The 27498-nt window shown below is 36.6% G+C and overlaps 1 protein-coding gene across 4 annotated transcripts in view; it reads right to left on the reverse strand.

Moving 5' to 3' along the window:
- Window position 1: 1 nt before the first annotated feature.
- Window positions 2–27498, reverse strand: part of PIAS1 (protein inhibitor of activated STAT 1) — a 157236-nt gene continuing 129739 nt past the window's right edge. For 2 of the 4 annotated variants that reach the window (XM_030317837.1, XM_030317838.1), the window contains exons 8-14: window positions 20199–20272; window positions 10230–10390; window positions 8318–8448; window positions 7013–7193; window positions 3083–3225; window positions 1197–1234; window positions 2–578 (exon numbers count right to left, since the gene is read on the reverse strand). In XM_030317837.1, coding sequence (XP_030173697.1) covers window positions 285–578; window positions 1197–1234; window positions 3083–3225; window positions 7013–7193; window positions 8318–8448; window positions 10230–10390; window positions 20199–20272 — 1022 coding nt within the window. In that variant the 3' untranslated portion in view covers window positions 2–284. The remainder of the gene's footprint in view (window positions 579–1196; window positions 1235–3082; window positions 3226–7012; window positions 7194–8317; window positions 8449–10229; window positions 10391–20198; window positions 20273–27498) is intronic. The other 2 variants (XM_030317839.1, XM_032593613.1) reach the window with 1 other exon arrangement.

Genomic DNA, 27498 nt, shown 5'->3' on the forward strand with positions numbered 1-27498 from the left:
GTTTGTGGGTACTTTTTTTTCTTTTTTTCTTTTCTTTCCTTTTTTTTTGTTTTTTACAAGTGTTTTATCAGACAGGCAGTCTTAGATTTATATACAAAAGTAAAACTGAAAATATAGTTTTGTTCTCTGTACATTTCTTTTAATTTTTTCCCTAAAAAAAGGAAAAAAAAACACGCTTGTGTACTTTTCTAAACAGAATAAGGTAAAACATAGCACAAAGTTCTCTTCTTTCTGCCAAGTTCATTTAATCTGGGGTAGGGGTGGGAGCAGCAGGGGCGAGGGAATCAGTCCAACGAGATGATGTCTGGGATGATGCCGAAGATGGACGCCGTGTCCGCGCTGCTCCTGTTGGCAACGGTGTGGCTGTGGCTCTCCCGCAGGCTGTTGGAGGACACGAGGCTGCTGTTACTGCCACTACTGCTTCCATTGGTGGTTGGCAGAGAAGTACTGCCTCCTGCACTTAACTGATCGAGAAACATCTGTGAGGAGGTATACGGAAAAAACCGAGACGAGTGTAAGAGGTCTTGATCATCGGAAACCGCTGCTGCGGCGGCAGCAAGGAGGGAGGTGTTATAATGCTGGGGAGGGAAGACAGAAGACAAAACACTCATCAATTCTAAATTCATAGACCTTCTCAGCAGAACAAAGTCCTCAACTTAATACATACTGCATATCTGGTATGCCTGAAATATCTACTGCAACATTTCACAGTCAAATGGCCGTATGTAATGATCACGTTCTTGATCTTGAGAACATTTTTGTATTTGAAACTGGGGGTGGGGGGGGGGAGGAGAACCAAAGTAAAACTTGTGCTGTGTATTGTTTTAATTTGTAATGCGAACAATTCTCAAAACTCTATTTCCAAAGAGGCATATGCTCATTAGCAGCAGGAAAGAAGACAGTCCACCCTCTTTCTCTAATGGAGATATCTGGCCAAGGATATATCAACTGACTTACTGCCCTGTTTCTTTTTTATATAAAAGAGTACTGGAAACCAACAAACAGATACTATTCTGACTATATACTCAGGCACAGCTGAAACAAGGGGATTTTTATTTAAATGCTTAAAACCTTAACAATAATGAGGACTACTCTGAATTTTCTAAGAAATTTATCTTCTCTCACAGCTACATAATATACTTACAAATACTTTAATGTTCAATTAAGACAACAGCAATATGTTTCATATAACATACCTGATTGTCTCCTGATAAGAAAGGAAAGAAATCTAATCCTGTGAGAAAAAAAATTATTTTAGTTTTGAAAAATAAAACAAAACAAAAAACCCTCCCTAATGCCCCAATACTCTAGAAACCAATACAAATCTTAAATGCTAATTCTAAATTCATTTAGAATTTAAAAAGAAGAGCGGAAGCCCACTGTTGGTCTCTCCCCTCTCTAGATTACCAAGGCTGAAGTTCAAGCTTTAGCCATATTTGCCCTCCTTGCAACTCCATTTGTGGGATTTGGGACACTGCCACCCTGCTGGATCGAACATGATCCCTTACACGGACAGAGTACTTTTCACCAATTTTTCTTGACTTCTCTTAACTAACATTTCAAACTACTCTAATGTACTCCTCACAAGCACCTGTGAGGTATGTCATTATGTCTGGCCTCATTTTGTGGGTGAGAAAGTTTTACGTAGAAGGAATACGTAGAAGGAAGTTAAGCAAGCTGTAGCACAGATTTTCTTTTTCTTTCTCAAATTTGTTCACTCGCCACTATCTGTACCAGATTCCAACTCAGAGATCCTCCAGTGGCATGAGGGCGGGGGGAGATGGGAGGGGTGTGACTGCTGGGGTGCTGTGTCACAGAAGGACTGTCTGGTCCTTGGCTGCCATGGAGTCCATGCAAGCTGCTCCTTCTAATTCCCACTCTCATCCGCATCGCTCAATGTATGATATGGAGAACAAGAAACCCATGTGAATAAAAGGCCTCATTCTGATATCTAAGCTTGGGGGAACGGATAACAAGCAGATGTAGATAAAAATATGACGACACAAATCCTCTGAGGATCCATCCACTGTCTACACTGGAACAGGTTATAACACGAGGATCTGCAAAATGTACAGTCCCTGTGGTTCCTGATGTGGACATCTGGCAGTAGCCTCAGGGAGAAATAGGGCTGCCTTGTCTCAGAGTAGCCACTAACCACATGATGTGGGTACCCAAATTCACTAAGATTAAGTCAAATGAAAAACTGAGTTCTTCAGTCACAACCGCCATGTTTCAAACGCTCCATAACCAGATGTGGCTAGTGGCCACTGTAAATTACATTTCCCTCCTCGCAGAAAGTTCTACTGGACAGAGCTCAAACAGGGTTTTCATAACAATCATTAAGAATCTACTCAACTATTTCAGCTTCCAAGAATCTTTGCCAGTGGCCCCGGATTTTTCCGTAGGGGAGGGGATGGAGGGAATCTTTCACTTTATATTTTTGTATTAAATTCTCTACAGTAAGCACACACAGCTTTTTGGGATAAAAAAGAAAAATGTTCTTAGATGTACAAATTCTTAAATTACAAAGACACAGAACTAATAATTTTTTGATAATGTGAGTGATTATTATCAACCCCAAATACATTGTGCAGCGAGTATACTGACATTTCAAACTACTTTTAAAAAGAAGAGTCAGGTTTGCTGGAACAAAAATTAAAACTTCCCAATGTCTTAATTCAGCATTATTTAAAACATAATACAACACAGTTACCCACAATGCCAGTTGCATTATTAACTGGATTCAGGAAAAAAAAAATAGTTTTCATAAATATCAAATTGCAAAGCAACATATTGAAAGTCATCCAAAAACAACTTGTAGATCACTGAAGGTCACAAAACCTTGAGATCCTTGTACTAGTCTCACCGCTGGTAGTAAAACATTGGCTACTAATGAAGGTACAAACAAGGAACTGGGTCTGTATTTATTTACGACCACCGTGTTAATTTCTCTCAGTTCACCAGGCCCAAGCCCCTGTTTTTTCAATCTTTCCATTCTTCCCTAGACTCACCCGGAGGAAGTCTATGTAGATCAAAGGCATTCATAATGCTATGTGACAATACAGAAGAACCAGTGACTCACCTTGTAGGTCATAAGGCATGGGTGTCATGTGGAAAGGATGCCTGTAGTCCTGGATGAGGGATGTATTAATGTAGCTTGTGTCTACAGCAGGGAGGCTTGGGGTGCGGGACACTGGAGATGCTTGATGTGGAAGACTTAATATGCTAGAAGGAAAGGTTCGCATAATTTTCATGAGTCAGTTGAACTTTTAATTCTAACAAGGGGACCACATCTTGCAAAATGAGTCCTAGCTTTTGTGCTGAAAATAAAAAGACAAGCAAAGCAATACATAATTTAAACTATCATAATTATTCGGAAATAATCTGTATATAGAGTAGCACTTTGCAGGGGCTATAGGGAGAAATGGATGGGTAAATGATATATCCAACATTCATAAGCCACATGCTGTCTCATCTACACTTTTGGAATGCAGGGGGAAGGCATGGCTGAGCCACTTCAGCGAGATATGAGTGAAAGATATCTATAGCAGCCAAAATTTGGAAACCTTTTAAAAATAAGCATTGGAATGCTGTCTAGTCAAAAGTATAGGTATGTCCCCACAAAGAAAACACACACAGACAAGCCTGGGAAATGGCAGCAATCTGAGCAGTGGCGCTAACAGCTGGCCCCCACACTTGTAATCTTTACGAGAACAGAAACACGGTACTGTTTATCCTGGTATTCCCAATGCCCCGCACACTTGTCGGCACTGTTTGCATACAAAGCCTGCTGAACGAACGGAGGCAGCAAGACAAGAAGATGTGCTCCAAAGTGAACAGGTGGTGGATAGGTTTTAAAGAGAGAATAGTATAATGGCGGGGGGGGGGGGGGGGGGGAGAACGGGACAAAAAAAAAGGGATTCTGGAAGAAAAAAGTGAAATGTTTAAGTAGCTGAGAAATTAAATCTTTTTTTCCTTACAAAAAATTAATTAAAAAAGCAAAATGGAGGGGAAAAGATGAAAAAGACAAGAAAGAACTGAAATGATCTTAAAAAGAAAAAGAATTCTAATAGTTCTGAGTGCAAACATGAGGGTCATGTGCTATCCCAATCATCCAAGAGGCTAACAGGCATATAAGTCATAGAAAATAAAGAACAAAGAAGGTATAAAGAGGCTATTTTTTTGCTTTTAAAACTTCATATAAAGTACTTGGGTGTGGAGATTCAATTTCGATGGTGCAATGCAAGTTCAGAATATTTCAAAAGATGCCAAGGTTGGATTTCCAGGAATAGAGTTCTAGTTATGACCATCCGCCACATTTTCATGAATGGGATATGAAACATAAAATATACTCTCTTCTGCCTCATAAAAAATGTTTTGTCTAATGGAAACTTAATTAAACCTCTTACATCTATAAAAAGTACCATTTTCCATTAGCTGTCTCCTCTGACAATGCCTAAGGGATTATAAGACAGAAGAAAGCAGTTGAAATGCTAGCCTTTGAAAATATCTTGGTATACCAAACAGCAAAGGAAATTTCTGGATGAATACTAAACACTCACTGGCTGAAGACAGCAAAATGTTTTACATTTACTGATGTTTGCCTCTAATTCCTGGCTGGCTCCTTTTCTTTCAATTTTGTGATATTATTCTGAAGATGCATTTCCACCTTTACACTGCACAATAACAAATACAATATGCCTAGGGTTGAGGTTTTTATTTATTGGCTAGTCATTATTGTAAAATGGCCACGAATGCTGAATATGGCATTATTCTTCTAAAAATGCCATAAACTTGCAGGTTGCTTGTTTTTATCCGAAAACAGAGAAAGGTCTGGCATTGGTAAATACTTTATCTGGGTTTAATTGGTCACTGGTAAGCTCAGGAAGCAGTTAATGCACCTAATGTAATTTTCCAAACATAATAAACACAACTAGTTTTGGAAAAACAGCAAAGCAAATGTCCAAAGAATTGAAATACCAGATTTCTAAACACTCCAAAAAGTTTCCTTTAAGGAAAAATGTATAGTCAGAGAGCAAAATTATTGCACAGTTTACGTATATATGTGACTACTATAAATATTCTACAGAGTAGAAGCAACTTACATATATAATGGTGCATTTAATCCATTAGGTATAAACCCAGAGATTTATGAAATACCTTTTAATGTTACAATTATGGTATTTAAAGAAATAATATGGTAATATGTACTTGGTCATAGTAAGATTTGATATTAAATATACAATATCTTGGGATCAAGATTCTACAGATATTTGTTCTAACTATACCGTCTTCTGGCAATTTCACATTTTTTCCCCTCCCACTCAGATTTATAAAATAAGTTGGCGTAAAAACAAGGTCAGGTTTGTTGGGTAACAGGCATCCGGGTAGGCTTTCATCAGACGTAAATCTTCATAAGGTAGGATTTAAAGTGGAATTAGTGTTTAGATATTCGTGTTTTATTTTTTACATAGAATAATGATACTGCTATTAATGTCTTTATTTCTGTCTGACGTGTGCTGATAAGCTACTCTGGAGTGAAAATACTAACCTGTGTAACAGGTTTGATTGTATTATGAAGATTCCTGAAATAGTTTCTAACAGGCAAGTTACCTTTATCATAATTATGCTCTTTTTACTGCTGCAACTTCTACCTTTCAAGTAACTACAACTATTACCAAATAGAAGATCTTTTATCTCATCCAACAGTATCAAACCTGACAATGATTTGACTCCATGCATGGGAATGCCTGCCCTTGGTCTGGTGTTAACTTTCCCTCTGGAACCCTGAAATTTTGCAACAATGCCTTCTCTCACTTAACATTCCTTCTTCAGGCACTACTGTTCGCTGGAAGGAGATTATTTGACTAGCTCCTACTCAGTTACAACAGGCCACATCATTCTCCCGATATATACCTAAAAGGGGGCACGCCTATTTCTAGACTTCTCTTTGGGGTGCTACAACTGTGCCTCAGCAAAACATGAAGTCTTCTTGTTGAGAATCTCCGACGTGTCTCATGAGGCAGTCCATTTAAAGAGCACAGCTCCTTGTCTTACCATCCTCTACAAAATGTGAAACTCTTTAAAGTTAGGACCGTGCTTACCCATTTTATTATCACCCAGGTTAGGCACAGGGTGTTTTACATAAAGCAGATAACAGTATTTGCTAAAGAGAACTGAAGCATAACCAAGGTACTGATAGGGGACTAATGGGAACTATGGGAAATGAGTCTGCAAAACAGAAAGCATTGGCACTGCAACTTTAGTCTCTGGCTTCCTTCACTGCCCACCTTACACACTCTGAGGCAGCTTTAATGCATTCCTCTGGTCCTCCTCTGCTTTCTACTTGAAATATTCAACCTAGGATTAATCTTAAAGCACACATTGTGTAAATGTTCTAAATCCTACGAGCAGCATTAAGATCACCTAAGAACGGATGAGAGATGTGAGTTTTCTCAGTCCCAACTCCTGAATCAGATGTGTGGGAATAGGGGAGCAATGTGTGTTTTAATGAGCGCTCTGGGTGATTCTGCCAGACACCAAAGTTTAAGAACCAATGTTCGAGAATCATCTTCTGGTATGATAAATACTGCGTCCAAGGGACTCCTTTAATGCATTGTCCCAGCCCCTCAAATATATCACACACCTGGGGAAACTCCAACCTATTCTTTGATTACTAAGTTTCACAATCATGCATAATCATTTCATTTGGCTGATCTTTTATTTCATTATTATTTTTTAATGTTTATTTTGGAGAGAGAGAAAGAGAGTGAGCGAGTGTGAGCAGGGAGGGACAGAGAGAGAGGGGAACAGAAGATCTGAAGCAGGCTCTGAGCTGACAGCAGCAAGCCTGATGTGAGGCTCGAACCCACAAACTGTGAGATCATAACCTGAGCCGAAGTTGGACACTCGACCAACTAAGCCACCCAGGAGCCCCTACTGGCAGAATTTTTTTTAACTATATTTGCAAAATTAACTTTCCCAATGACTTGTTAAGGTCTCAGTTACTTACCCTTTATTATTTAGTGGTGATGTGGGAGACAGGGAAGGACAGGTCCTCTTGGCAGAAGGCTCTTCCTCCTCTTCATCAGATGAACTGTCTATGGTTAAATCAATCACCTCCACTTTCTTATTTTTATTTGAGGACGGGTGGTGAGAAGCCACCTGATGCTCCAATGTGGAGCTCAAGCATCCTGTGTAGGAATGAATAAAACACAAGGTAAAAAAGACCCATGACGACACGTCTCTTTTTTCCTCAGTATGTCTATGGGTTAGTTTATCAGTTACAGTTTAGACTTACAATATTGTTAGGGGCAGAGAGTAGAAAACCAACAGTGGCTCTGTTCCCCTAAGCTTAAAACTACTATTGATTATTGGTTGTTAAAAGTTTTTTGTTTTTAATTTTTTTTATTATTTTTTGACACACACACACACACACACACACACACACACACACACACACACAGAGTACAGGAGGGGGAGGGGCAGAGAGAGAGGCAGACACAGAACTCGAAGCAGGCTCTAGGCTCCGAGCTGTCAGCACAGAGCTGGGTGCAGGGCCCGAACCCACAAACCATGAGATCATGACCTGAAGATCATGACCTGATCTTGAGCTGAAGTCCATGCTCAATCAACTGAGCCACCCAGGAGCCCACCCCCCTTTTTTTAAAAGCAAAAAAAAAAAAACAAAAAAACAATTCTGAATTAGGGCAAACAATCAAAATGTATGTCTATTTCAACATAAAAGCAGTTTGAGGGTAAAGACCATATATTACATATGTACCTAGGATACTTAGGAAATGTATGGTAACACTTTTTAAATGTCATAGCATCCTTCCAGCAAAAACATACTAAAAACCAGAAAAATAACATAAATGGAAAAGAAACATTCACTAATCTTTACCAAACCTCTTAAAAATTTTAAATGATACCATTTCAAAAGTATGACCTTACAAATGACTTATTTGTTTGTTACTTTGAAATCTCACACCAGAAAAACTTTAAAGCTAGCAAAGTGAATTTAAAAGGAGTTTTACTACTTCTGAACATTTAATCAATAATTTAATAGAGTTATTGAGCGACCCATAAACTGCTGAGTTTTTCGGAAATGTGTACTTTTTTAAAAAAACTTATTTTTTTTCCAGTAATCTCTACATCCAACACGAGGTTCAAGCTCACAACAACAAAATCAAGAGTCGCATGCTCTACCCACTGAGCCAGCCAGGCACCCCCAGAAATATATGCATTTTAATAGTAAAAATCAAGGCTACACAATAACAGGGAGACTGCCCCACCCTTCTGGAAAACCAGCACTCACCATCAACTCCATTGTAAGAGGCAGAAACTTCCTGTACTTCCTTTTTGGATCTCATAGGTGCCCAAGAGCCATCCTCCTTAAACTGTATTTCATCACAGTCTGTACAGTACTTTAGGATTTCCATAAACAAGCTATAAAAAGCAATTGGTCCTTTGAATATCACATTCTAAATGAAAACAGACTAGAAGTATTGCTGTTCAAAAAACATTCAGACCTCCTATATTTTGTACAAGTATAAATGAGAAAGAAGAAAGCCAAACAGATAAGTTGTATTTGTTCTCAAATTCTAGGGCTAAATAGGAATATAGTTACTTAAATTATGGTACCTTATATGAGCAAATATTATGTAACTATGAAAAATGAAGTTTTCAAACATTTTTAATAATAGGGGAAAATACACACAGAAAGTGGGAAGAGGCCAAGAAAATAAAATTCTTCATTTTAAAAATAAAATTCTGTGTGTAAGTGGTATATAAACAGCAGTTATTTCTGACTGGTGACATTATGAGTAGTTCTATTTCTCCTTTATATTCTTGTGCATAGTCCAAAGTATCTACAATAAGCATATCTTATTTGATAAACTGAAGCAATACATACAAAAAATATGTACTGAATGTTAAGTCTCCTTGAAAAATAACATGCAGATATTAAGAAATGGGATTTGCAAGACAGTGGATAAAATTGTCAAATTCTGAAATGAAACCAAAGGCTAAAAAATATTAATACTGTACAATCACAATTATGTGAAAACAAAAATTAGAAAATACATCACAAAACCCTTTCATTTTCCTATGTTTTTCAGTTTTTCTTAAATGTGTGTATAGATATGTCCACATGAGTATATGGTTTTTAAAATAAAGAAAAATCCCAATTGATGGGGGGAGGGGATCTAGAGCTATATAATATACAGAGTTGGTAAAATATCATTCAATTTAGATTTATCAGTGATCACTGTCATTTCTAAAAAATTAAACATAAAACATTTAAGTTACATGTTTACTCTTTTCCCACGTTTGGCCTGACATCTTTCAAGCTCTAGGTTACACTGTATTGCTAAATGTATTCCGCTCCTTATGTTACATCTTCAGGCTCCTATGTTTTCTCAAATGCTGTAGATAAGCTGCCTTAAGTGTCTTGCTAGAGTACAGGAAATATCAAGAAGATCCTTCTTTTCACAATTTATCCTTGTTCAGCAGCAAAAAGGACAAGAAAGGAGTCTAGAGAATAGGGGTGCATTTAGAGAAACACTCCAAGATGTCTGGAAGGACAGAGAAAACACAGGAGTGTTAAAAAAAAAAAAAAAAAAAAAAAGATAACTGACTATTGTGATGCCGTAGGCAGACAAGAAAGACAAAGACAAGTACTTCAGAGGAAACAGAAACAAAGAAAGCTGCTATTCAGCATGTTGATCAGTTATGAAGCCCTTACAGCCCTTACAGTGGGGAACAGGTATGATGAACCAGGACTGAAGGAGAAAAATCTGCAAAAATAGGTTAGCTTCTACTAAAAAAGCCTAATGGGGGTGTGCTGAAATTAGCCAGAGTGTCACAGTCCTGCCATTCATTCTTTCTCTAATATGGCCTACATGGCTGGGACAGATGGGACTCATGTTAGGAAAAGGTGTAAGCATACCCTGCTTACAGCCAGTGCTACTTTAAATGGTAAAAGTCGGGAGAGACAGACGGTAAAGCATACACTTCCCAAACAGAGGACATCAAGTTAAAAGGGAAAAATGCTCACAATATTAATTACTTACTTTGAAAAGTATTAATTTCTAGAATCATGAAAATTCTAAAAATGTACTACTTAGAAAACACTACCTGCAGAATTTTCATCCTAAACCTGATAGATCACAAATTCAGATAATAGATGGTCATTCCAAGGTATAAGGAAACACTGTAAATCAACATACCCATCAATAATAAGGTGTTCATACGGAGCCTTCTTATCACAGACAGGACAAACCCAGGTTGGTTTTTTCTCATTCATCTGAATGTAAAGAGTTGCATCAAAACACTGTAGGTGAGAACATGTTAGGGCCCGACATGGAATTGTCAGCCGCATTTTACCAAGCTTGAAAAGAGAGAGACAAAAGCAAATATTAGACAGTGGTCATTCAATTTAAGTTTTGATAAAAATCTCCTGAAACGCAATGTGTATGTATTCTGACTTAAAGCATATTGTATTTACTTTTCATCAATATGAAAGAACATTAAATACATTTCCTATGGACCCTACATATTAAAAAATTATAGGATTTCTTTAGATATTAAACACAGTGACTCTGGAAAGTCTACAGGGGCACCTGGGTGGCTCAGCTGGTTAAGTGTCTGACTTTGGCTCAAGTTGAGGTCTCACGGTTCATGGGTTTGAGCCCCATGTAAGGCTCTATGCTGACAGTTCAGAGCCTAGAGCCTGCTTCAGATTCTGTGTCTCCCTCTCTCTCTGCCCCTCCACAACTCACAGTCTGTTTCTCTCTCTCTCTCTCTCTCTCTCTCTCAAAAAGAAATAAACATTAAAAAAATAAAATAAAATAAAAAAAGAAAAGTCTACATCAAGGGTTATTCCACCTGACATCCATAGCTCACAGATTAGCTTTTGGGGGAAAGAACCATGAACCCCTTAAAATTATATGCCGAATTCTGTAAGGGTGTGCATTTTTCCAAAAAGAGTGCTGTTACCAAATTCTCAGAGTAGTCCCTCATCTAAAAAAGTTATAAACCACTTTACAAAGGATTTGAGGAAATGAAAAAAGAATGTTACATTAAATACTGCAAGATAACAGATATGAAGACATTCAACCTGATCTCTGAATGAGATCCCTAGGATGTCTGGCATAGTTGCCAAATGGCAGCTCTGAGAAGGAGGTCGAGTGTGTGCACTCTCTGTACTTCTCCCCTCCCTGGGCATTATCACACACTATTCGGCAAACATCCCTAGACCTAGCATCTCCACCATGTCATGAGACTTCCTCTTCTCGCCTTAAGCTGAGGCTCAATAGTCTGCCCTATGAAAAATGAAACCTACTTCATCCGGTCCTGAGATGGTAGCTTGCGCCCCGGGCACGGAAGCCGCACTGCGAGCTGCCGTATCACAACTCCTTTCCTGGGGGCCACCTCACACGGTGCAGCTGGGTTGCCACCATTCCCTGCCCCCCTGCCCAAAGGCTACAATGGCTATACAGTATGAAAGTTATCTACTTTCAATAACCACACTGTTTGCGAACCAGGAAAAGATTCTGGACATAATCTGCAAGCTTGAAAAATATAAAGGCTTGAAAAGGGTAGGAGTTAAATGCGGAAAAAAAGAGGAAAAGAGTTTTGGCTCAGAAGAATTTCAGGAAAATGTGCAATTTCCTAGTCTACCAAGGAAATTAACTGTCATTTGTGGTCCTAAATTATTGTTCTGGTACCAATGATTTAGTGTGCCTCTAGGAAAGGCACTTAACCTTTCTGGGCCTCTTTTTCTATCTCCAAAGTAACACTGCTTCCTCCTCACTTCAACAGGATGTAGTGATCGAGAACAAAACAGGACCCAGAATGTGCCATAAACTTGTGAGAAGGGAGTAGCGCCAGCTCCGTGTCAGAAGCATGGACAGGGGAGACACAGAGAAAACTGACAGCTCCTTTCTCTGGGTGCCCACCCCACCCTGTGCGTGATAATGTACTATCTGTTTATGTATCTGTCGCCTTCTACCAGAAACACACCCAACTCAGTTCCTCATCCCTGGCACCTGGAAATGTATGTGCTATATACAGCAGGAAGACGGTCCTGTGTGTGGACACTTAAGGCTTTGTGCTCACTGAGCAGCTCTGGGAGGGAGCACTCATGGCGAGTGTGAGGCCCTACACAGCACTTTATGAGCCTGTCCCGAGTACGAATTCTGGGGTTAGACTGCCTAGGTTTGAATCCTGGCCACGCTAGGTAGTGTGAGAATCCTGAATGTCATTTAGTCTCCCTGAGCCTCAGCTTTGTAAAATGGGGATAAAAATACCATCTACATCTTAAGACTGTGGGATTTAAACTGTATTTACTGTATGCTGCCGGACACATAGTAAGTGCTCAGTATATGTTCCCCCATTACAATAAAACTACAGAGCCACTATTTGCTTCCAATTACTTTGTCAGCTAGTGGGAGACACACCCCCTTTTCAGCTCAGTACTTCTTCCATTCTGTGCTCACATAAGATAAGGCAACTCATTACTCCTTTCTACTCTTCTATTCAATTTTTATGATTTGATTTACACAAGCACCTGATAAAAAGGCCAAAAAGGACAAACTAGTTCTTATAACAGAAGAATACCTATTTGCTGTTAGCTAAGACATGCTGCATTAGTCTAGAAACATTTTCCAAAGAACAATCTGGATGGTGATGCTAAATTAATTTTTTATATCTTAAAGCACACCTTAACTTACCTGTGAAATAAAATTCCTACCGCTTAAATACTAAGTAGAGAAATCACAGACTTGAGAATCCTAGACAAATAAAGTAATTGTGGATAAAGTCCATGTAGTACAGAACTAGTGAGCCACTTCTGATAGTTTATGAAGACAATGGATCCGAAGGAAGAAGACTATTTTCAGAATGCAAGCCACAGAGCCACAGAACTTATACTCTGAAAAGCAGTTAACTCTCTAAACAATCGTCTCACATGCCTCCCTCCCCCCTCATAATCCTCACTTGGTCAGCTCACCTTTTTGGTGAGAGAGTAACTCTCAAGCCCTTATGATCAGCCACACTGACAAATCTGTCTACAGGATTTTTAAGGAACACTGCTAAGTGGATGCTGCAGGAAACACATTTATAAATGGGGACAGAAGAAGAAAAGTTCCCTTGCAAATGCACTGTTGATTAGCTGTCACAAAACGCTTTGCTTCAAAGAATCACGAAGTAACTGTTATGTGGTAATACTCCCCATACTTCTGATTTTAAAAACAATCTCTAAATCCTAAATATTTATCTACAAATGGACACTGACTTCTCTAACATGGTATTAGGAGAAGAGCAGGGCTTTAAACATCTTCATCTCATAATTACAAATTCCCCTTTTTCCTTCATAGGACATTGGATATTTGCATCATTTGCAAATAAACACTCTGTATGCAACCCCCAAACAAGTTTTCCAATGCCACTAGCCCTACTATAATATATAATTGTACTACTTAGTAACTGATGGCGCTGTAAGAGAAAATACCCTATACCCTAGAGATGTTCAAGCTAGCTTATGTCCAAAGGACCTTAGAGAGTCAATAATATGTATTTTTAAATCTGGTAAAAAGAAAGGAATAGTGATATCAAGAATAATTTCACTTTTTCTTTATCATCATCATGTCATAAATAAATTCCCAAGGAGTTTATTTTTTTCTTTTATCAACTCCAAGTCATTTGTATTGAAGTTCATAGGTCTGGGGAATATCTTACAAAGTAGGTTCTCAAACATTCTTCCAGCTGTATTTTTAATAAATCAGAACTAAAATATTCCCAAAGAACAAAAACATTTCTAATTATTTTCATTGCCTTTAGCTAAATGTTCACAAACAACAGAAACTCATTTATTTTGAGCTGTGTATATCACAACAAGGGCAATTCAAATGCACAGTCAGACATCATATTTACATATTTCAAAGGGAACAAATCTTTTTTATTATTCTATAAATTTGATATATAGATGAGTTGTCATTACTAAGTTTTACTTTTTAGAATAAAAACATACCTAAAATATACTGCCTTAATGTTCCAGAATAATTGTAAAGGGATTTTCCCTTTAGCCAAATAGAAATCCATAAAAGTATTATAATTATGGATTATATATAGTTTTTTTCTATATCCTGAATTTTAAAAGCAGATGTCAATTTAAAATGAACTGCTAAAACTGTTGAAACTAAAAAGGGAAGAAACGGTGGTGATATGGAAAGAAAAATTAAAAGCTGGTGCACTAAATTAAGAGGTGCAAGTGGCAAAACGTGATTAACATTTTCTAATAATATAGAGATCACCTGAACTATAAAATTTAGAACTAGTTCTATAAGTAAAAACATCAAGATTTATATTACAGCGCTCATTTATGTGAATAAATGCTTCATCTAATGATATAAACATCATAGATATTAGAACAACTGTAAACGCTTTTAAAAGGAGACTGCAGAAAAACAAGACTTCTTCCAGTGATTTAAATGGGAAATGAAGCTTCTGCACTTTTCTAAATTTCTCATAGTCTCTAACCTGGTATTCTGTAATGAAATGGGATGACAAGAAAACACATGGAAGGGGAAAATAGATAAATTGGGGCTTGGGGGAAGGAGGGGAGGATAAGCAGGTATCTTTTTTCGTTTGTTTTTAATCTTTGTCTTCTTCCTACCTTCCACTCACTTGGTTTGTGAGCCATTTTCCTACATGTTAAAAAATGCCAGCTTCCTTTACACCATAGTCTATTATAACATTTACCTAGTTACTTAAGAATCCACCCCATGACTCTGAGGCCTATATTTTTTACTGTGGTAAAGCATGTAACATTAAATTTAACACTATAACCGTTTCTAAGCATGCAATTCAGTAGTGTTAAGTATATTCACATTGTTGTGCAAGAGATGTCTAGAACTTTTTCATCTTGCAACACTGAAATTCTATAACCACTGATTCCTCCTCCCCTCAGCCCTTGGCAATCACCTTTCTATTTCCTGTTTCTATGATTTTGATTGCTTTAGATACTTCATATGAGTGGAATCATAGAGTATTCCTTTTTTTGTGACTGGCTTATTTGCTTATCAGAATGATTTAGAGTTTCATCCATGTTGTAGCATATGACATGGTTTTCTTCTTTTTAAATGCCACATAATATTCCGTTGTATGTATATACCACATTTTCTTTGTCCATTCATCTCTCAATATACATTTGGATTATAATAACCTCTTGGCTATTACGAATCATGTTGTAATGAACATGGGTGTGCAAATTACCTCCACGAGATCCTGCTTTAAGTTCTTTTGGATATATACCCAGAAAAGGAATTGCTGGACCATGGGGTAAACTTATTTTTAATTTTTCCTGAGAAACTTCCTTACTGTTTTCCATAAGGGCTGCAGCATTTTACATTCCCACCAACAGTGTGCAAGAGTTCCAGTGCCTCTGCATCCTCACCAACACCTGCTATCTTCTTTTAATAGTGGCCATCCTGATGGGTATGAAGAGATAACTCATGCAGTTTTGATTTGCAATTCCTTAGTGATTAGCAATGTAGAACATCTTTCTATGTGTTTATTGGCCATTTGTAAATCTTCTTTAGAGAACTCTCTATTCAAGTCCTTTGCCCATTTTTAAATCAGGTTGTTCTGTTATTGTTCTTGTTGAGGTATATAAGTGTCTTATATATTCCAGATGTTAACCCCTTATCAGATATATGATTTGCAATGATCTTCCATTCCACAGGTTGTCTTTTCACTCAGTTGTTTTGTTTGTTTTGTTGACATGCAGAAGTTTCTAAAGTTTGGGGTAGTCCGTTTGTCTATTTTTGCTTTTGTTGCCTGTGCTTTTGGTGTTATATCCAAGAAATCATTGTGAAATTCAATGAAGCTTTTCCCTACATTTTCTTCTAGGAGTTTAAAAGTTCAAGGTCTTAGGTTTTAGGTCTTTAATTCATTTTGAGTTATCTTTTGTATATGGTGTAAAGTAAGGGTCCAATTCCTTATTTTTCATATGAATACCCAGTTTTCTCAACACCATTTGTTAAAGAGACTGTCATTTCCTGGCACTCTTGTTGAAAAGGAACTTGGCCCATAAATACAAGAGTTTGTTTCTGAGTTCTCTATTCTGTCCCATTAGTCTACATTATCTATCTTATGTCCATGCCACACCATCTTAATTACTGTTGCTTTGTAGTATGTTTTGAGATCAGGGAATGTGAGGGTTCAAACTCTGTTTTCATTAAGATATTGCTTTGGCTCCCTGGGGTCATTTGAGATTCCACAGGAATTTCAAGATTTTCTTTCCATTTTCTGCAAAAAATGCCATTGAGATTTTTTTTTTTTTTAATGTTTATTTTTGAGAGAGAGAGAGTGCGAGTACGAGCAGGGGAGGGTTACAGAGACAGAGGGAGACAGGATCCCAAACAGGGATACAGGGCTTGCACTCACGAACCATGAGATCACAACCTGAGTCGAAATCAAGAGTCAGACGCTTAACCTAGACACCGCTCTATTGGGATTTTGATAGGATTGCACTGAATCTGTAAATCACTTCAGGTAGAATATTTTAACAATATTCAGCCTCTAATCCATGGACCTGGGATGTCTTTCCATTTACTTATGTCTTCTTTAGTTTCTTTCAGCAATGTTTCATAGTTCTCAGTGTACACGTCTTTTGTTTCCATGGTTAAGGTTCTTCCTATTTTATTCTTTTTGATGTAATCATAAATGGAACTGTTTTCTTAATTTCCATTTTGGATTGCTGACTGTTAGTATTTAGAAACACAACTAAGATTTTGTATCCTGCTGAATTTGCTTATTAGTTTGAACAGTTTTTTGTGCAATCTTTAGGGTTTTCTATACAATAGATCATGTCATCTATGAACAGAGATGATTTTACTTCCTTTCCAATTTATATGTTTTATTTCTTTTTCTTGTGTAATTGCTCTGGCTAGAATTTCCAGTACTGTGTTGAACAGCAGCGATGAGGGTGAGCATTCTTGTTCCTGATCTTAGGGGAAGAACTTTCAGTCATTCTGTGCTGAGTACCATGTTCACTGTGGGCTTTTCAGGTACAGCTTTTATTATGTTGCAAAGGCTTCCTTCTATTCCTGGGTGGCTGAGTGGTTTTAGGACGAAAGGGTATTGAAATGCTTTTCTGCATTAAGATAATCATGTGGTTTTTGTCCTTCATTTTGGTAATGTGGTATATCACATTGATTCATTTTTGTATGCTGACCCATCTTTACATTCCAGCTACAGATCCTACTTGGTCATGGTGTGTGATTTTTTTTAATGTGTCTGGTTTTGGGATCAGGGTAATGTTGACTTCAGAGAATGAGTTCGGGAGTATTCTCTCCTCTTCAATTCTTTGGAAAAGTTTAAAAAGGATTGGTGTTATCTCTAAATGTTTGGTAGGATTCTCTGGTGAGGGCACTGGGGTGCTGGACTTTTTTCTCTGTTGGGAGATTTTTGATTGGTGCTTCAATTGCTTCACTAGGTATAGGTTCAGGTTTCTTATGTCTTCATGATTCAGTCTTGGTAGGTTGTATGTTTCTAGGATTTATCTATTTAAGTTATCCAGTCTGTTGGAATATAATTGTTCATAGTAGTTTGTTACAATCCTTTTTATTTCTGTCATATTAGATCATCAGTTGTAGTATCTTCTCTTTCATTTCTCATTTTAGCTACTGGAGTCTCCCCTCTTTTTGCTTGATCTAACTAAGGGTTTGACAATTTTGTTGATTGTTTTGAAAAACCAACTCTCAGTCTCATTGGTTTTTTGGGTTTTTTTTTTCCCCTATTGTTTTTCTATTCTCTGTTTCATTTATCTCTCTGCAAATCTTGGTTATTTCCTTCCTTCTGCTGACTTTGGGTTTAGTTTTTTTTGTTTTTTTTTTTTTTCTTTTTTCTTTTTCTAGTATCTTGAGGCATAATGTTAGGTTGTTGTTTGAGATCTTTCCTTTTTTAACTTAAGTATTAACTACTATAAACTTCCCTCTTCCTGCTGCTTTTGCTGCATCCCATAAGTTTTGGTATATTTTGTTTTCATTCTCATTTGTCTCCTGATTATTTGTGACTTCTTCTTTGACACGTTGGTTGTTTAAGAGTGTGTTGTTTAATTTCCATCTATTTGTGGATTTTCATGTTTTCCTTCTGCTACTGATTTCTAGTTTCATCCCATTGTGGTCAGAGAAGATACTTTGTATGACTTAAACTTGTTAAGGCTTGTTTTGTGCCCTAACACGTGATCTACCTTGAAGAATGTTCCAACTGCACTTAAGAAGATTATGTAATCTACTGTTGTTGGACCTACTTTGTAAGGTCCAATTGGTCTATAATACTTAAGTCCTCTGCCTCCTTAGTGACTTTCTGGCTGGTTATTCTACTTATAACTGAAAGTGGGGTATCAAGTTTTCTGCTATTATTGTGTTGCTTTCTAGTTCTCCCTTTAGCTCTGTCAGCAATTACATCATGTATTTGGGAAATCATTTTAATAATAATATAAAAAGGTTGGAGTCAAAACAATTTGCCTAAGAAAGACTAGATATAATAAGGAATAAAAAGGTAGAAGGATATATGCCAAATGATAGGATTTGGTGGGTTTTATTAACTCCACTGTATTTCTGTAATTTTACAAAAGCTTAATAATGAAGATGGGTTCCCTTAGCAATAATTATAAGGCAAAAAAGTTTTTTAAGAGCTACATCAAATATAGTATTTTAAATGAATTCAAGAGCTAATGACTTTTTCATCTTGTGTTTGAGATTTTATAAACTATAAAAGACTAAGATGTAGGACAAATAACATTTAATTTTTTTCAATTCTTTGTTTATTTAAGAATACAGTAACTTCATCTTTGTCTTAGATTAGTTGGATTTCAATATTCAAAGCTTTCAATATCAAGTCTGCCTGAACAATCCAGGCAAATCAGGAAACAGCTGTGTCCTCTTAGTTTTCACACTTTCTCCCTAATTTAGGTATGATTAATTTGATTAATTATAAAAAGGTAATTAAAATGTCAAAGTAATTTACTCCTAGTTTTTCACATATTTTTGTATGAAAACCACATGCAATTACCACTCCTACAACTGGTGGGCCTAACATCAAACTAGTTAAGCAATAAAGCTTTTTGAAAAAATGTTCGCTTATTTATTTTGAGAGAGAAAGAGAGTGCACAAGTGGAGGAAGATCAGAGAGAGAGAGGGAGGGAGGAAGGGAGAGAGAGAGTAAGAGAAAGAGAGAATCCCAGGCAGGCTCCATGCTATCAGCGCAGAGCCCAACATGGGTCTCAATCTCATGAATCATGAGATCATGACCTGAGCCGAAATCAAGAGTTGGACATTTAACCGACTGAACCACCCAGGTGCCCCCAAGAAATAAATCTTATCACATCTTTGGGGGAAACTTTTTCACTACAAGTTTAATCATCCTGGTATGCTTTGGGCCTTATTTATATTCATTTTGTACAAATGATTTTGACCTCATTTTCTGGTTTAAAAATATTTCTGTTTTTTCATGCATAATCAATTCAGTTATTCAGGCTAAATAGAACAGTTTTTAATCGGTGGATTCTTACAACGTAGACATTGTTGGCAAAATGGTTAAACTTAATGTGTGAGTAAGTCATGGCTAGATTTCTATTCGAAAGGATATTATTTTTAAAAATGTAATTTTAGGAGTGCCTGGATGGTTCAGTCAGTTAAGGATCTGACTCGATTTCGGCTCTGGTCATGATCTCACTGTGAGTTCGGAGCCCCACGTCAGGTTCCTTGCTAACAGTGCAGAGTCTGCTTGGGATTCTCTCTCTCCCTCTCTCTCTGCTTCTTATCTGCTTGTTCACTCACTCTCAAAATAAATTAAAACAAACATTAAAAAATGCAATTTTAATAAATACACCAAGATAATACATATTCCTTATTTGAACACTTTACACTTGAGTCTGAGAGACAATCATGAGTCACAAGCAATATTTAAATATATCTTACTAAGAGTAGAAAATTTTTATAGACTTAATAATTTGGTTAGATTCCAAATCCTACGACTAAATAATAATGTCTTTCTACTTTTCAGAAACTGTGACAAAGGTGGGCATATTTCAAAAGTAAAACATAATACTGCAAATACCAGGAATACTTCATGAAAGGAGAAAAATGTATGTTGAATCTTCTGAAAGGCAAATATTAGTTAACACTTACTGGACATAGTAGAGAAACCCTTAGGCTGGTTGTAGCTATTTCACTGTCTGGATCCGCAGTCAATTTCTCTTTAACTGACATTCATTGAAGAGAAAACAAACAAACAGAACATGTTGATTAAAGATACATCAGTGATGCAACATTAGAAAAAGAATAAGGAACTTAAAATGAGGAAGCTTAAAAAAAATGAACTCAAAAATAATCCGTTCAATTATTTCCAATTAATTGAATGGAAAGATAAAAACAATTACATGGTTTATAACTTCTTCTCATCCATGGAACAAAAACTACATTGCATTAACATAAAGGAAATCTGTATAGTAAACTGACATATTCACCTGACGGCAGAATCTTTTCCTTTTATAATTCTAAGAAACTGGATAAAGTTGTTCTTTCTTTTAAATTATGACCAATATTATAAGAAATTAATCAATAGTGTAGATAATAGAATTATCAACATTTATAAATTTTTCCAAAGCTCAGATTATAAAATAATTAATACATCTTATACACTATATTAATTATTCTGTTTTTCATTATTAAATTTTTCTATTTTTCTATTAATTCTACTTTCAAATTATAAAAAAGCTCAATTTCTTTTCTTCCACATAATTATTTGAGTTTTATACTTATTTATCCATAAACTAATTATGCTAATATTTTAGGCAAGTCAATTCTCCTCTCCTTATTTGCTTCTAGCAAATAAGAACTCACACACTAGATAATCTCTGGGTCTCTTCAGTTCAAACTTCCTGAGGTTCTTAAGAGATAGGGCACTAGTAATAATGGCTATTTTGCTACTTTCTGTCAGTCTTAAAGGAGTGTAAAGGACCTTTATACTTCTCGCCTGGAATCCTGAGACACATATTTACTTCTGAAAACTTCAATTTGGAACTTTAATTAAATTTCAACACTGAGTTGAGACTGGAAATGCCTAAATGGTAGTACTCCAATAATTTTAGACATTGTTCCACAATGACTCTGAAGTCTGTATGTGTAAGGGGAGGCCCAAGTGGGAGTGGTTGTGTACATAGTCAATTCCAGAAGTTCAGAGCTGTGGCACAACTAAGTGTGACTAGAAAGTTAATATATAGTAGAATTAAGAAAATGGGGAGCAGAAAAGTACTCAGATAAGGAAGAATGATTTCAGAGTAGATGTCTATTGTGCTGATAACCATTTATGAGAATGAAGAGTCCCGCCTTTATTAAACATGGTGATCTTTACAATCTGGATTTTTTTTTTTTGAGATGGTCTACATTTTAGATAGTCTATCTATCTCCATAAATTAGTGAATCTCAACTATGATGCACATTAGAACTACCTATAGAGTTCTGTAACTTATAATTGCTCACTGAGTCAGAATGGGGAAGAGGGACACCAACTGGTTGTTTTTTAAAAGCTCCAGATGTGATTCTGATGCCAAGCTTAAAGGTCATTTCATTTAGTTTGGAAATTCCAAGTGTCTGAAATATATATAACTCATAGTCTGCATCCCACACCTGAAAAGGCATAAAATCCCCGGGTTTTAGTTTGGGAAATATAGTTATCATATCACTTATGCTATATATCATATGTCAATTATGGAAACTATACCTGTACCGTTATAGACCCAATCTTAGTCAATCCTTTCTTATAAAGATACATTTAACAAACAGTATCTTTTTAAAAGTAACATAAACATGTAAATAGAATTGTAATGTGATTACTGACCATTCCGCATACCTGCAGCACCCTATCACCACCCTACAAACAGCAATGAGAACAATATGGACTTGATCTATTTAAACTTTCACTGAAATGAAGCAGTAACACAGACCATAATATCAACCTTATGCAAAACAGAGTTCAGTGTTTAGTACTTCCCAAAGAAACTGAAACAGGCGAGGCAACCTGAAGTAGTGGTTAAGAATACAGGATCTTAAAAAAAAAAAAAAAAAAAAAAAAAAAAGAAAAGAAAAGAAAAAAAAAGAAAAGAAAAGAAAAGAAAAGAAAGAATACAGCCTAACTTAGAATTCAGACTTTAGTCTGGTCATTTAACATTTCTGTGCCTCAGTTGCATCAACTTGTAAATGGTAACAACAGTACTTTATAGCAATGTTCTAAGCATTAAATGAGTTAATACACACAAAATGCTTTAAAATAACCTAATATCAATCACCCTCAATAAATATTAGCTACTGCTACTGTTTTTAAAAATGTCATTTGTATTTTCACTTTCTCTAGGAGATGGCAGGGTTTTATGAAATTATTTTAGAATCAGCTTGTCAACTTCTATTTAAAAAAAAGCTTTGCTTTTGCCTTTGCCCTTAAAGACTCAATCTTAGTCAATCCTTTCATGTAAAGATACTTTTCAAGATTCTACTAGGATCTTAATTGGACTTCATTTTGAAGAGAACTGACATCTTTACAATAACAATACTGAATGTTCTGATCCATTAACATGTCATATCTCCCCATTATTCAGGTCTTATTTTAATTTTTCTCAGCATTGTTTCGAAGTTTTCAGAATACAAATATTTTGTGTGACATATTCCTAAGTATTTCATACTTCTGGATGTTATAGTAAACTCTGTTTTTTTAATTTCACTTTTCAGTTGTACAGTGCTAACAGAAATACAACTGATTTATAAATTGTGTATTCTGCAACCTTGCTTAAATTAATATTAGCTCTAGTTGCTTTTTAATAGATTCTTTAAGTTGTTTTCTACACAATGAAGTCATCTTCAAATAAAGGCAATAATTATTTATTCATTTCTAATATGTTGCTTTATTGTGCTTTTTTTCTTGCTTTACTGTGCTAGCTAGGATCGCAAAGGCAATGCTGAACAAAAATATTAAGAGCTGATACTCTTCCCTTTTTCCCAATCATGGGGGTAAAGCATTCTAATTTCTCACTACTAACTATAATATTAGCTAAAGGCTTTTTGTAAATATCATTTGTTACACTGAGACAGCTCCCTTCTCTTCTATTTTGCTGAGAATTTTATCATGAATAGATACTGAATTTTGACCAAATGTTTCTCTTGCATCAATGGAGATGATCATGTAATTTTTTCTTTTTGTTAAGTTTGCTGAGAAGGTGAATTATACTGATTGATTTTCACATATATTGTATGAACCTAATATTGCTGGAATAAACTCTATTTGGTTAATATAGATTGTCTTTTTAATTTTAGTTGAAGTGTAGTTGACATACTGTATCATAATCTTTTTACATATCGACTTAGAATTGACTTAGCCAACAATTCTGAAAACAAAGTTGGAAGACTATTTGACTTCAAGACTCACTAATCATGACTGTTGTATTGGCATAGGAACAGACATATAGGTCAAGGAAAAATAACAGAGTCCAGAAACAGATTCTACATCTATGGTCAAATTGGGTTTCTGAAAGGTGATTAAATGCAGAAAAAGACAGTTTTTTTCAAAAATGTTGTTGGAACTGGGTATCTATATGGGGAAAATGAAGCTCTAACCTTACCTTGCATCATATACAAAAATTAATTTAAAAAAAGAATATTTGTGACCTTAGGTTAGGCAAAGACTTCACGGTATGCAAAAAGCACAACTATTATATAAAAAGAAATGGGGAAAAGATCTGAACAGACATTGCATCAAAGAAGCCATAAGGACAGCAAATAAGCAGAAGGCATCATTAATCATTAGGAAAATGCAAATTAAAATCACAATGAGATACAACTACACACTGACCAAAACAGCTGAAACGCAAAGCAACCTGACAATACCAAGTGGTAGTGAAGATGCAGAAAAACTTGAAATCGCATACACTGTTGGTGGGAATGCAAAAATGGCATATGCATTTTATAAGAAACTGCCAGTCATATCATGTGACAGCAATCCGAGTCCTAATTACCCAAGAGAAATAAAAACATATGTCCACAAAAGTGGGATATCCATATGGAAAATGTAAACATTTTAGCAGCTTTATTTATGACAGCGCAAAACTAGAAACAACCTAAACGTCCGTCAATTGATAAGTGGATAAACAAATGATGATTCAGGTAAATGGAATACTAAGTAATAAAGAGAAAAAAAACCCTACATGGATGAACCTCAGAAGCCATTATACTAAGTTAAAGAAGTCAGACATAAAAAGGTCCATGCTGCAGGCCTTGAGATACCTGACATTTTAGAAAAGACAAAATTACAGAGACAGAAATCACATCAATGGTTATAGGAACTAGGAATAAGGGGCTGAGATGAACTGCAAGGGGCCATAGGGGAACTTTCTGGGATGAAGGACGTTCTATATTTTGATTGTGGCAGTGGTTCATGATTGCATACACCTGTAAAATTCATCAAACTGTACAATTCAAAAGGTGAATTTTTACTTTTGTAAATTATACTTCAATAAAAAAAACCAAAAGAAAAAAGAGAGACAGGAAAGAAAATCATGTTAAATTTAGTCACAGCAAGTAAGGAAAAATAAAATAAGCAAAGTCCTTATAATGTGAGGGCAAGGAAGTAAAAAATAAATACAGGTTACAATATTTTACCCTGCAACATCAAACAACATGGGGCAAGTCTTCTAGGAATTAAAGTTTTCCTGTGTCACTGTGAGTGCAGTGGTAACAGTATCTTATTATATGACCTATAATGAAGTTATAGCTAGCCACATTAAAATTAATCTTTTTAAAAATCTCTGTTGCCATGACCTATGAGAGTTAGCAACTAGTCGTCACACATGGCTATATTTGAGTTTAAATTAAATATAATTTAAAATTCAGTTCCTCAGTTGCATTGGTCACATTTCAGAACTCAACAGGCACATGTTGCTGGCAGCTAACCCATGGGGCAGGGCAGATGTACATTTCCATCATCACAGATTTTTCTGTTTCTGTTGCTCTAGTTTTTTTTTTTTTAAATAAGTTCTATCATTCCTTAATATCAGACTATTTTATAGTAATCCTTTTAGAACTTTAAGGTTGTAAACAACTGAATATATTAAATTCAATACTTTATTTAGGCAAGGAAACAGGCACAGAGACCAAATTTTTATTCTGGATTTCTTTAAATCAGTTTACTTCAACAAAAATCTGAGTATCTACTATGTGCTAGGAACTGTGCATGAGGAATTCGAAGATAAATAAGATTAAATTCCTGTCCAGAGAAACTCAGAGTCTAGTTGAGAGCTGAGCTGCTGAGTGGGACCATCTCTAATGTGCTCTAAAAGAAATGTGTTCAGGAAGCTAGCTGAAAGTGAACTCATCTACTCCAGAGGTTCTGAGATGCCTCCTGGAAAAAGTGAAACACGAAGGATAACTGAAGTGAGGCAAAGAACAGGGAAGTTCGGAGGCACAGAAAACAATGCTGGCAAAAGTCGTGCAGAAAAGATAAGAATCCAGTATTTTTGGAATATAAAGTACAAGAAGGGCGAATACAGAGGACACTGGGAAGGGTAAGGGTGAATAGAGAGGACACTGGGAAGCGGTAAGTGTAAATAGAGATGACACTAGGAAAGGTAAGGTTGAACACAGAGAACGGTGGAAAGCGGTACGCAGGTGCCACGACATGGAAAGTTGCACTTGTCATGCTAACAAAGTTAGAGTTTTTACTCTACCGATGTTACAAAGCCATGGATTGCAAGGGAGTGTAAGATTAGGTCTGTACTAATCACTTAGGTCGCTACCAGGAGAGAGATAGGAAGAGGGACCAAGAAAGAAGAGGGATAGATTACTTAAGAATAGATTTTTTAAATAAAGGCAGAATATGAGAGCTTAAATGATGGCAGTGACAGTAGGGAGAGAGAGAAGACAGATTTGGAAAGTATTTAGGCTGGAAGTTTGATAGGATTCAGGGAGTTCAGTTTTAAATACTTGAATTTGGGGGGGGCGCGTGGGTGGCTTAGGTGGTGAAGCATCTGACTTCGGCTCGGGTCATGATCTCGCGGTCCCTGAGTTTAGAGTCTGGAGCCTGCTTCAGATTCTGTGTCTCCCCCTCTTTCTGCCCCTCCCCTGCTCACGTGCTGTCTCTCTCTCTCTCTCTCTCTCAAAAATAAACATTAAAAAAATTTTTAATACTTGAATTTGAGGACCCAAAAGAATGTTTCTGTGAAGGTGGTTAGCTAACTATGCATATCTATATATGAAACTCAGGGGAAGGTCCCAGATGAGATATGTGCTAATTTAAACCACAAGATCAGATGTGATTATATCCAGATAGAGTATACAGAAAAGTGGGCCAAGGATGACACCCCAGGGAAATGCTTCTCTTAAGAGAATCTACTGAAGGTAAGTGATTGAAAAGAAACAGAAGAGAATTTCAAGGAAAAAGTGGTTGGTATGAAATGTAGCAAAAATATCTAAGATGAAAGCTGAAAAAATAAACTTTAAATGTGGCAATCAGACTGTCACTTGTGACATCTGCAAGAGAAGTTTCAATGGAATGATAGGAAGTTAAAGGGCACACTGGGTTGCAGTGAGGAGGGAGACAGATCAAGTGTAGGCTATTCTTTGAAAAAAGTAGGAGGACACAACAGGAAGAAGACAGAACTCTATCTAGATAGAGAATAGCTTGTTTTTATATTTTTTAAACGATGAAAAAGACCTGACAAAGAAGGCTGACAGGGAGAGCTAATAGAGAGGGGTGAACCAAAGTACAGGACAGAGAACAGATAAATGAGGGAACGAGGTCTCATAATACTGCTTCTGGGCATCTGCACCCAGATGTCTCGCAGACATCTTCAAATACCAGTGTAAGCACGCACTCTGATCCTTCCAATCTTCTCCACATTGTTTCCCATTTCAGTAAATGGCACTACCATGTAATCAGTTTAAGAAGCCTAGAATTCCTCCTTGACTTCTTTTTATTCCCTCCCCACATGTAATCCGTCACCATTGCTACCCTTCAACACTTCTCAAACCACCAATTTCTTTTTTTTGTTAATTTTTTTAATGTTTATTATTTGAGAGAGAGAGACAGAGAGACAGACAGACAGCAATCAGGGGAAGGGCAGAGAGAGAGAGAGAGGGAGACACAGAATTGGAAGCAGGCTGCAGGCTCTGAACTGCCAGCAAAGAGCCTGACGCGGGGCTTGAACCCACAGACCACAAGATCATGACCTGAGCTGAAGTCGGCCGCTTAACCGACTGAACCACCCAGGCGCCCCTCAAACTGTCAATTTCTATGCCCATTGTCAATACCTATGCTCAAGATACCATCACCTCTTACCTGGACAACAGGTTCCTAACTGGCCTCACCACATCAGTCCAGCCCCTCCTCAGCTCAGTCTTCAGAACAATCTTTTTTTTTTTTTTTTTTTAAATGTTTAGTTATTTT

The sequence above is a fragment of the Lynx canadensis genome, chromosome B3 (genome assembly GCF_007474595.2).
Source record: "Lynx canadensis isolate LIC74 chromosome B3, mLynCan4.pri.v2, whole genome shotgun sequence".
NCBI lineage: Eukaryota > Metazoa > Chordata > Mammalia > Carnivora > Felidae > Lynx > Lynx canadensis.